The 12,354-nt window shown below is 42.8% G+C and overlaps 1 protein-coding gene across 2 annotated transcripts; it reads left to right on the top strand.

The window, feature by feature from the left end:
* The first annotated feature begins 20 nt into the window (after positions 1-20).
* psme3 (proteasome activator subunit 3) lies at positions 21-4,013 on the top strand. Of its 2 annotated transcripts, XR_013803889.1 has the most exons (11): positions 21-179; positions 816-848; positions 941-1,003; positions 1,431-1,535; positions 1,635-1,683; positions 1,795-1,913; positions 2,362-2,498; positions 2,664-2,718; positions 2,899-2,950; positions 3,141-3,227; positions 3,332-3,384. XR_013803889.1 is itself a non-coding variant. In XM_079658564.1 (10 exons), exons 1-10 carry the CDS (start codon positions 138-140, stop codon positions 3,410-3,412), a joined length of 771 nt encoding a protein of 256 aa, XP_079514690.1. In that variant the 5' UTR covers positions 21-137; the 3' UTR covers positions 3,413-4,013. The 2 variants fall into 2 exon arrangements, 1 of the variants encoding a protein (XP_079514690.1); XM_079658564.1 differs by lacking the exon at positions 2,899-2,950 and having other exon boundaries at positions 3,332-4,013.
* The last annotated feature ends 8,341 nt before the right edge of the window (positions 4,014-12,354 follow it).

Raw genomic sequence — 12,354 nt, 5'->3', positions numbered from 1 at the left:
TCTCGTGTCGCGTGTCAACAACGTCATCTTTGAGCTCACAAAGTGTGGCTGACAGGTGAAATAAGCCACACACACGTTTCAAAGGCCAATTTAATGCTATTGGAACACTCTTTTCTTTACCTATTTGATCACATAAGATGTCTTCGCTCCTCAAGGTGGACAAGGAAATTAAAACCAAGGTAAGGTTTGTGTTTCTGGAAAGCCCAGTTGAAGTTATACGACGTGTTGTTGCTATTGCCTGCTAGCATGTTAGCCACGTTTTGTAGCATGATATGGGAACTCAAGCTAACAGCAGCTAGCTATCTAAAAGCGGCTAACCGGCTTGTTGCCCGACTGTTGGAATGCACCTGTCAAACCTCCTAACAGGTGTTGATACACAAAGACAATACGCTTCTTGTGTGGAAGTTAACGTTGCAGCACTGTTTGTGAAGAGGACATGCATTATATAGGCCTGAGCTAACAAGTTAGCCACTTAAACAAGCTGCCGTTCTCATACCTGCGTTATGTTAACAAGGGATATAGCTTTAAATTGTAATAGTCTACTGGCACACTTGCTACACCAGTCCTAGACTGTGTATGGTCATAACTAAAAAAACAGTGCATTTATTGATCATCCCAAACCTTACTTACCTATAAGTATTCATCAACAACATTAACTAAATGTATCGTATTCCTTGTGCAGTAGAATGTTCTAATCATTTTAACTTTAAATTATATTTTTGCTAATATTACTAATGCATTGATGTGTATGTTGCGTTTACCTGCTGTTGAAGTTTAAGGTTATGTACATTTGTGGACCCTTGTGTTTTTTGCAGGTCGATGCTTTCAGGGAACGTATTACTTCAGAAGTAAGTAGTGTCACATGAAAAAACACAGCAAACATACTGCTATCAAAACTATTCTGGTTTACAAGTATCTAAAAATATTGAATTTCTTTTAGGCAGAAGATCTAGTTGCATGCTTTTTCCCGAAGAAGTTGCTGGAACTCGATCACTTCTTAAAGGTCAGTTATACTGTATGTCCATTCAGCTGAACACACATTGATGAGCCTTAGATCTGTGCACATCTTGGTTTGAAGTGGGAGATTTGGGGTTTTTCATTTACAAGGAATTTGCCTTTGTGTGTAACAATAAACAACATACATTGCAAAAAGGGTTTTTGACTAATCAAGTAAGTAACATCAAGGTGTTTCATTAATCTCATCCAAAATGTATACAAAATCCAAGAAGCAGATTTGTCATTACAAACTTGGAAAAAGACACTCATACAAAAGGTCAAAACTGAAAAAAATTGTTTGTCAAAATGATTTTTCAGGCAATACATTTTTTATAGTCCTACAGTATATATCTTTATATCACCAAACCCTTGATCTTGCCAAGAGACCGATAATTAGTTATAAAATAACAGCTAGTAAAATTGTTGATTTTCAGGATCCAATCATAAACATCGCTGATCTGAAGGAGATACACTCAGAAATAAACCTGACTGTGCCAGACCCCATTCTGCTCTCAAACCTCCAGGACGGATTAGAAGCGGTGAGTCTCCATTTTAGAGAATAATTAAATCCTCAATAACTAATGTGTGCAGGGCAGAGGGGAGTGTGTAGCCTGATCCTGTTTCTATCTGTTTCTCAGCAAAATGCCAAAAAGAAAAAGCTTGAGGATGGAGGTGGGGAGGACAAGGGTGAGTACAAGACTATTAAATAGGTCAAATAGATTTAAAGGGAAATTCTACTTTTCTGAATTTCAACGTTAATATTCCCCCCCTCCTTTCTCTCTTTCCTGTGTAACGCAGTGACTGGCACCAAGGTCTTTGTCATGCCTGGTGGGATGATGAAGAGCAACGGAACCCTTGTGGATCTGATTGAAAAAGTCAAACCAGAGATCAGGACACTCATAGAGAAATGTAACACAGTAAGTAATGTCTCTTATATCCTGTCCCAGGGTCGTACTCCTGCGTCAGAAGCTAAATGTTAAAATACCAACAGTAAACCAACATGAATTGATACAACTAGACATTTAGAAAACAAGTCTAAGACTAATATAAGGTTATTGATGAATATGGTGTGAAAACTATTCTGAGTTGCCAGGCTTGTCTTAATTCAAAACATACACTTACACTTGCTAAAGAGACTTTTAAAAGGGCAAGCTATGTGTCTAACTGGTTGAACAACTTTTCTAGCCTAAACGTATTCACATTCAACCTGTTAATGTAGAAAGTTATTGTTAGTATTTAGTGGCCCCCGTTTCCAGACAGTTACTGCAACTGTTGTGGACATGACCAATCTACGTCTATACTTCACGGTGAGCCTTCCAGATGTTGCATCTTTTTGTTCTTATCATTTTTTTTGTTCTTCTGTAGGTCAAAATGTGGGTTCAGCTGCTAATCCCCAGGATAGAGGACGGCAACAACTTTGGAGTGTCAATCCAGGAGGAGACGGTAGCTGAACTCAGAACAGTTGAAGGGGAGGCAGCATCTTACCTTGACCAGATATCAAGGTCTTTCAAATTCCTAACCATATTGTTTTACAAAAAGCTGGTTAATGTCAAATGACTTAGATGCTACAGTTTATTTTCCTGTGTTTGATTGTTAACTTGTCCTTTATAATTTACAAAATTCTTTCTGGGATTTTTAGCAATGTTAACTGTCTTCTTTACTTCTAGATACTACATCACAAGGGCAAAGCTCGTTTCTAAAATAGCAAAATATCCACATGTGGTAAGTAAATATTTTTGTTAGGACTTTTTGTCTATGAAAAAGGGTTGATTTTGGTAGAGTTTCAACATTTTTAAACTGCATTTTACTTTAGTGTTGGTTCTCGTCACCTTGGCATGCTGATAACGTCACGATAAGTGTTTTAATGAATCTTTTGTGCATGTGAATGCGGTTTTATTACAGGGCGAGAGTGGCTGTCCCTCCCACAAACAATGAAAACTTCTATAGAGAGAATGTAAATACATTCAATGGCTCTCACTGACAAATTGTATAAATACATTTAAAAAATGGGTTTGTTACCCTGAACATAAAATATAAAGCGGTAAAGAAAACAGAAGTTGTCTGGCCCTTGTGAGATTGTGTCTCACTTAAGTGAAGATGAGCATGAATATTGATATTTGGATCAACTTGATCTTTTTTATTAGGAGGACTATCGGCGCACAGTAACTGAGATCGATGAGAAGGAATACATCAGTCTGAAGATCATAGTTTCTGAGCTCAGAAATCAATATGTAAGTTATTATTTCTATTTCTCATATAATATTTGTTTGACTCAATGGAAGTATTTCAACAGTAAGCTGTATTTTCCACATGGTCTCTTTTATTTTCTGTGAAGGTAACGTTACACGACATGATCCTGAAGAACATAGAGAAGATCAGGAAGCCTAGAAGCAGTAATACTGAAGCGTTGTACTGATGTTCACACAGCCATCTCTGCCTCCACCCTATCATGCCTGTTGAGCTGCAGTAGCCCTCGTCCGCAGGACTACAACTCAACTTTCACCTACAGTACAATCATCACCACCCAGTACAAGGACAAAGCATCCATACATGGACACATGTTTTTGTTTTAAATGTAAAATATTGTTCTTGTTTGAAACCCTTTTGAAGGAAAATGGGGAAATAGATCATAGATGACAAAAAGCTCTATGTATTTTAATTTTAATTAAACATTTCGTCCTCAGCTCCATTTATATCTCTTAAAATAATTCAAAGCAAAGTGGTTTGTTTCATGTCCCCTGCTTTAATGAATTTTCCTTTTATTTAAGTCTTCTATTTGACTCTTACACCATCTTTCTTGTTGCACATCCATTATAGTCTTGAGGATACGCAACACGAAAGCTGTTTTAGTTTTTTCTCCGAATGTTATACATTACACAGTATAATGGTAACATCTGAATACTAAGCAGGTTTTAGGTCTACATGCTTATTAGTTTTCAGTGAAAATTCCCGAGTCACCAAAGCATCTCTTATGTTAAGGCATTGATGTTACTGAATAAAACCTTTTGATAAAATAACTACTTCTGGCATTTATGTTTTTTTTTTAATATATATCCTTTTGGATATATAATGAAGATAGTTTTATAGACACATGTAAAGAGGTTTTAATTAAACGTTCATACTGTAGTTATGGGTTTAGGCCATAGTTTAGGCATACAGTAAAAAAACATGTAGCTATGTTTTCTCTAGACCTGCAGATGTCACTGTTGCTCTCTTTACATTAGCAGAAGACACAAGGCTATAAGCACACTGGGGTAATAACTAACATATACAGTTTTTATCCAAGATTGAGATCATTTTATATTGTGCAATTTTCTTTGCAATAAATGCACATTTATCTAAATGAAAACGTTTATATTGTTAAATGCCTTGACATTTGGATGTAAAGCTATCTGTTGATTATACATGCTTGGAGTTCGGGTCAATATTCTGTAGAAAAAAAGTTCAATCACATCCTGAATAATTGTTGAATGCAGTATCTTAAGAAGAAGCTGTAATAATACATCCATTAAAATGAAGGCACTAAAACAAAGGACTCTTAGTAGTAAAGATTCAAACACTGCCTTATCATTTAAAAGTCAACTGATGTAAACAGGGTAGTGTTGCTCAATGTTTCTGACGCAGTTGTAGTGCCTGTCCCCCCTCTCTGTCTGTTTTAGCCTCCCACAATCTAGCCTGCTCTAGAGCGTCACCATATAGATATGGCTTCATGTGATAAGCAGCGGAAACACTTAAGAGGGACCGCATAGATAAGAAAACACACTTCGGATTTGCAGTTGGGAAATGTCACAATGATTGTCACCAAGAGATTTCTCACATTTACCCTGTCTACGGTATTGTGCCCAGCTAAATTAAACCACATTGGCATAAAATAGCATAGCAGACTAAATCTTACATTTTTGAAAATGACAATATATAACTGGTATTTTAAGAAATGTACATGATGGGAAATAATGTACATTGTTTTATCATTACAATGACTTAAATTGACATCTAATTGCCCTCAGTTTACAATATTATAAGCACACTTCCAGAGGTTCGTCTTTCTCTGCAATCCTGTTGATCTCACGTACATTCTTTAATAGCCCGAACAATGTGTTTCTTTTAGAGCCTGAAAAAACACGTGTTGTCTGTTACGTATTCTGCCCCTTGACCCTCCATGTCCCACCCGAGAGCGCATGGCTGTGGTGAAAGGCTGTGTCACTATGTGGGACTACCGAGTGAAGGGAGCATGCTCTGGTTAATATGTAATGGTTGTTCCTGAAAGAGAATTAATCAGTATTAGTCTGAAACATTCGGAGAAATCCAATTGGGAAGCCCAACAATAGTAAAATTAGCACAATTCTTTATAGAAAACAAATGGTTATAAAACAGTCTTTATTACATCATTTATTGATCCTTTTGCTGATGAAGCACTTTTGTTTTCTGAATTTCAAACTACGTTTGTATAAAAATCTTTAGACTATCCAATAGAAGAGCCTCCAATGTAGAGCCCTTTTCAGGGAGAAAAGACAGTTGACCAGACCTTGAAGGCCGAATTTTAAACAAAAATGAAACATAATTTTATTTCACTTTACTGTCTGCATCTAAATTGTTGAGCCTGTTGGCCTAGTTTAGCATAAAGATTTGAAACATGGGGGGAAAACTATCTTGGCTTTATTCAGAAGTGAAAAAATCAGCCAACCAGCACCTTTGAAGTTCACTTAATACATATTTCATCTTCTTTGCTTAATCTATACTAAAACCAAGAGTAAAAGGTAACTTGAGGTCTCACCATGAGGTTGATAACCAACTAGCGTATTGCCAAAAAATTGCCTGGACTGATGAAAATAAGAGATTTATATAGATCGTCTTGGACTTTTGGATGAATTGGTATACATTTTGCCACTCTACTGACATTTTATAGACCAAATGACTTAATGACTTATAAAAAGAACATAATCTGCAGATGATCAACAATGAAAATCGCTTAAAAGGTAGGGTAGAAACCAGCTCGAGTACGCTAGAACTTGAAAAGTACACAACTGGAAAAAATCTGCCCCTTCCTTCAGATTTCCTGCCATAACGCCACAAACAAACTAAACAAATGCCTTATGATTCACTAACAAACACAATGTGGTTTGCAAATACAAAACACCATCTACAAACTAATGCATTTAGTTTTGCAAAGAAAAAACGTATCTATCAAAGAAACACATACAATTTTTCTAATAAATCATGTTTCAGAGACAAATTCAGCATAGATTTTACAAGTACACAACTTGTTTTTACAACTACAACACTTTTTTTGTACAAGTACAAAACTTTGTTTTCTTCTCACGGCGGAATATTACTGCCAAAAGTCACGTGACTCACTCACGTGACTTTTGGCAGTAATATTCCGCCGTGGCATGCTCACTCACAAATACTCCACGGCATCAGGGGGCGCTACTGAGTCCATTGGGAAGTCGGGAGGTTGAGGGTTGAGCAGAGCATGGAACAGCCCTTCCCAGCAGGTGTTTCTAGTGATCTAGCGATCTGGGTCAGTGTTATAGTGATAATATTATAAACAAGGTGAATTTAGCGATCACAATGAAAACAGCCAAGACACATATTGAGCCCAGAAAATGAATTTTATTAGGGCTGTAAATATAATAAGCCTTTGACTAAAATGGACAACATTGTAACTAAGGAGATTTAAACTATACAACGATTATGCACTCCGTCAATCAGCTGCTCTTCATTTTCTTTCCTGCTATATTCAATGAGTGATGCAAATATTTTTTACCACAAGTTCTTAATACAACTGACACTGTTGGACTTGGTATTAGTTGACTGCTACCAATAAAATGAAGTACTTTACTGTGTACTTTTTGAGTAATCCTCTGTCAGAGTCCCCTCCATAGTACATAATGCATGTTTTCTGCTATCTTTGATGAATGATAAGAATAGAATGTTAGCATTAGTTCTTAATGAAATTGATACTGTTAGATTTTGTATTGGTAAGCCTACTAACAATACATTGAAGTACTTTTACTGTGTATTTTTTGAGAAATACTCTGTCAAAGTCCCCTGCTGGGAACAAAATCAAGCCACTTCTGCTAAGTTTGATGAGGGAATTATGTTTTGTTGCCATTCATTCTTTGTGAGATTGATCCTGTTGGACTCAGTACTACTGAAACTACCCCCACAAGTACTATGAAGTACTTATCGTGTACTTTTCCAGTAATCCTCTGTCAATGTCCCCTCCTGAGTACAATAATGCATGTTTTTCTTTTAATAAGCGTTAAAAAAACATTTCTTCCTGAGACTGATATTGTTGGACAGAGTAATGAAGCTCAGCGCAAGTTCAGGCAGGAAGACCTATCACTTTGTATTGCGCGTCATGGCAATGCTCGCTCCCTTCACTAAATGATAGGGAGCGCCACTCCTCAGCTAACCTATCACTTCCCTCCGTTCACAAGCCTAATCATCGCACCTGTTAATCCCTCTATATATGCTCTCCCCTTTTCCATCAGCTGTCTTCCAGGTGTCAACGCGCAAGCAGCAGCAGGGCTTCGTCCCAGCTCCGGGTATTTATTCATCAGCTCCGCAGTCTTGCGGATTAAGCTACAGGGGGCGTTCCCCAGTTGGCTAGCGGTTCTAGCCGGCCACCTCGCAAACCCGGATGCGGAAGAAAAAGACAAGGATACTGAGCTCCACGGAAGTTCCTCCGGCTTAATGGAAATGGGCTACTTCAGGCAAACAATTGACACACGCCTTCAGTCTCTCTAGAGGGCATCACTGGCATCAGGGCCGCTCAAATGCGGCGCTTCCGGCCTTCACGCGGAACGCGCCCTCATCGCTTGCGAAGCTTCACCCACTTCCGGCTTCAACCACAACCCCTCTTGCAGGCAGACAGGGCTCAAGCTACATCTCATCGAAGCTACTTCTCCTTCCGGCTCAGAAGCAGTACTGGTCTCTAAGTGCGTCTTAGGTGGCAAGCAGGTAGTGATGGCGAGAGGAAGCCTTATGAAGCTTTGAAGCTTTCCAGCCAATTGGTTCGCAAAGGGTTCATCTCATGAGGCTTCATCATGGGCTTCATTTGAACATAAACCCCCTGTTGGTCAAAGCGTGTAAAACAGGCAAATTGGAAATCTCAACAGTTGCGCTCTATCTCATACCGAGTTCCCAATGAGTAAAGCCTTAGAATAACTCTAAACAACGGACATAAAATCCTATTTTCATGTTAACAATATTGTTTTCATTCCAGTTGAACGATTGTGATTGAAAAGCCTATTGGAGGCTGGTAAACATTGCAAAGAGGGATTCGTATTCCTTAATATTATTCATAAACTTAACCACGTTGTAGCCTGAGAAGGCTAAACCATATCAGGAATACATTTATTAACTGCATTATCTCATTTAGCTGTAGCTTCTATAAGCAAACCCTGCGGTCGTGGGTCGGCTGCTTTCCAGCAAGCCACAGCCCTCACGCTGAATCTACCCAAAAACACTGGATATATCTAATCTGCATTTATTCATTTATTTATTCATGTTTTATTCCTACTGTGGTGACCACGTATTGATACACTGGTTCATAATTCACACATGGAACTACAATTGGGGTTTTGTTTCCACACGGACCTGTTGTGTGTTCCTTATATATATTGTGTGCCCTCCTGGCTCTTCCTCTTGTCTTCCCGGGCTGCGACCCGACAACATGTCCTTTGCAGCTCTCTATTAAAGACAACTTTGCACCTTCGATGCACCGCCTCTGACTCCCTATCTCTCGGCACTACATTGGTGACCCTGACATATAAGTCTCGCAGAAGTTTCCGAGATGGACCCGATCACGGCAAAGGAAACTCAGATTTCTTTCTCGAAATGCCGGGGATTTTTGGAATCGTCCGTTGCTGCCACCGGCACGCGGACTGAGGCTCGGTGCACGCCTCGCAGAATGGCTGGGGACGTTGCTCGCCATTCCCGCATCGGTCTTCCAACCAACAGGGAGACGATGCACGACCCGCTGGGTAGGGATGAACCCGATTGCTACCTCCTGGGGCTGTTTTCTTCTGCTCGTGCGGCTGCACGTCCAGGCTGCGCTAGCCTTCAACGACTAGCAGCTAACCTCGTTAGCTAACGGCTACGGCTAGCGGCTACCGACGGCTGCCAGCTAGCGGCTAACGGCTAGCTGCTAACGGCTATCGACCTTTTGAGTTTTTTGTTTTTTTCCCTGGTGCCTGAGAGGAGGTTCGACCATGTCTGGTCGGCCTCGTGTGGATCCTCTCACGATTTCACCTACCTTTTTTGGACCGTGGACAGTACGGCCCTTTTTGAGCTTTTTCTGGTGCCTGAGAGGAGGTTCGACCATGTCTGGTCGGCCTCGTGTGGACCCTCTCGCCGTTTCATCACCTCGACGGCGGCTTCTGACGCCACCCGCGCTCTCATCGGCGCCGGGGTGGCACGCTTCTGGACCCCGTCTCGCCTCGGCGGTTTCGGACGTCGCCCATGCCTTTATTGGCCCGTGGGTGGCGCGCTCCGGGACCCTGCCTGGCCTCTTCCTTCGCCTCGGCGGTTTCGGACGTCGCCCATGCCTTCATTGGCCCGTGGGTGGCGCGCTCCGGGACCCTGCCTGGCCTCTCCTCTTACCGCGGCTCACGGTTGGCCTCGACGGCAGCTTCGGACAGCGCTCCGTCTGGCTTCTCCCCTGTCCACGGCTCCTTCCTCCCGGGGTGACTGCTCCTGCCTTCCTGGGATTCCGCTCCGTCCTTCCGGAGGTTTCATGCCCGCCGCCGCCGTGCCTTCGCCTGCGGCCGGGCAGCGCTTTTTCCTGCTGGGTTCGCCACGACACCTACTGCAGCCCCCTTACAACGGCCCGTTCCGGCCCGCCCCCGGTGGGGGTGCCCTCGCCCTCGTTAGGGTCCCTACCCTCTCATGCGGCCTCCTTTCGTCGGCCCGTTCCATGGCCCGGTCCTCAATTGCGACCCCGCCCTCCTCGGCCCCTGTGGTGCTTTCTCCACGGACGCGAGGATTTATTTTGCCATATTTGAATTCTGGGGGGGCTTGTGTGGTGGCCACGTATTGATACACTGGTTCATAATTCACACATGGAACTACAATTGGGGTTTTGTTTCCACACGGACCTGTTGTGTGTTCCTTATATATATTGTGTGCCCTCCTGGCTCTTCCTCTTGTCGACCCGGGCTGCGACCCGACAACATGTCCCTTGCAGCTTGTTAATAAATTACTATTTCTGCACCTTCCTTGCACCGCCTCTGACTCCATACCCTCGGCACTACACTACATTTATTTATGCTTGTATCTATTTATACTTATGACATTTTCCGACCTCTATATAAGTGAGGGTCTGAGCTCTTTTAATTCCATCGTGTCACCAGCGGACCCGGGTACAGGAGGGGTAATATGGTTCTTGTTATACATCCATGGGTATTATGAGCGTTGTGGCTCAACGGTTCAAATGATCCGAATCGCTTCCCGAAGCAGTCACGTGGTATCGACAGGCAGCGAGGTTCGTTCGTCATCGATGACGTCACTGGCCCGAAACGATACAAGCCTCGATACATGCTTCACAAAAAGATTCGGGGAATACTCGACACACGCTCCGAAGCCTCGGCGCAATACGTAACGGGTGTAACGCGTTACAGCATGGAGTTATGCAGTTCGGGTAACTACTACCCGTCACAATGCTCAGTAAGTACCGCTGTCTCAAGCTTCAACACAACCACGGACGCTGCCCATCCGTGTTTTTGGGGAGTTTCTTTCAGGGAGAAAGAGAAGCTCATGTAAGAGGATAGAAGACAGTCTAATCACCCAACCAGCACATCAGCATCTACGTCTCACCGTGGCGTAAGTAAACTGCTAATTAAGCTAGTCCTATACCAGGGCTCGACAGTAATGGTTGCCAGGTTGCCATTGGCAACCATTTGAAAAATGTCAACCACTTCTTGGACTTTGGTTGCCATCAGTGGCAACCAGTTTTTAACATAAGAAATAAGGACAGCAAAACGTGCACCCCAAAATAGATAAATGTTCATATTCGTTTTTAATAGTGATATTTAATTGTTGTGACCAGTCGGAACCTGATACTTAAATTGCAGGGTATGATATTCATGCATCATTGTACTCAAGCTAACAGCCGCATTACATTGTCTACATCTCCCTCTTCGCCGGGCATCGGCTCGTGCCGGCTATCCAAGATCTCTCCAGCTTACCTCTGGTAAACATGCATATAACTGGTGGTGGTGTCTTAAGAGCATTTCAGGGCTCGTTCAGGATAGGTGCAGCAAACCTGCCGCAATCAAGGTAATTGTTCCTCTTCCCTACAACAACCGCTTCTCATCCTACATTCGTCCGAACCCCAGTGCCGTGCTGGCTATCCAAAGGTCTCTCCAACCTTCAAATTGGTACGTATGCATATAACTGGTGGTGGTTCTTAGCATGTCAGCACGTATATTCGTCCCGCGGCTCATGTTTATCCTTACATGTCTAACCCTGTACGTCCAGGTTGTAACCTTCGGGTCTGTATAAAATGTGTCCCTGCGAAGTCAGGCTGCCCCGTACGTCCGGGATGCCCCGTTCGTCCGGGATGCCCCGTTCGTCCGGGAAGCCCCGTTCGTCCGGGATGCCCCGTTCGTCCGGGAAGCCCCGTACGTCCGGGAAGCCCTGTATGTCCAGGACGCCCTGTACGTCCGGGATGCCCCGTACGTCCGGGATGCCCCGTATGTCCGGGATGCCCCGTATGTCCGGGATGCCCCGTACGTCCGGGAAGCCCTGTATGTCCAGGATGCCCTGTACGTCCAGGAAGCCCTGTACGTCCAGGGAGGATGCCTAGGAGGCATCAGTAAGTCTAAATCCCCACATGTATTAACCTCTCATTTCATCCATAGATTTCCACTGCATCCCACAAGGTAAGATTTCATCACGTTCAGTACTTCATACTTTCACTTCTTTTGGGGGTTCATCGGAAACGGTTCTTCCCTTCCCGAATGACATCCTACAAAACCTGGGCCTAATCGCCAAACACCATTTCATTCACTTCTTATAAACTGTCATCATTATGTTTCATTTATATAATGTGACCCGATAATAAACATGTATTCCATACATCACGTCTCTCCTGATTGAAATGAAGCTCAGCGCAAGTTCAGGCAGGAAGACCTATCACTTTGTATTGCGCGTCATGGCAATACTCGCTCCCTTCACTAAATGATAGGGAGCGCCACTCCTCAGCTAACCTATCACTTCCCTCCGTTCACAAGCCTAATCATCGCACCTGTTAATCCCTCTATATATGCTCTCCCCTTTTCCATCAGCTGTCTTCCAGGTGTCAACGCGCAACCCTCCTCCACCCCTTCGCCTCCTGCTTCCAACTCAGGG

The sequence above is a fragment of the Notothenia rossii genome (assembly GCF_949606895.1).
Source record: "Notothenia rossii genome assembly, chromosome: 11".
NCBI classification, from domain to species: domain Eukaryota; kingdom Metazoa; phylum Chordata; class Actinopteri; order Perciformes; family Nototheniidae; genus Notothenia; species Notothenia rossii.
This window is presented reverse-complemented; position numbering and strand designations above follow the sequence as displayed.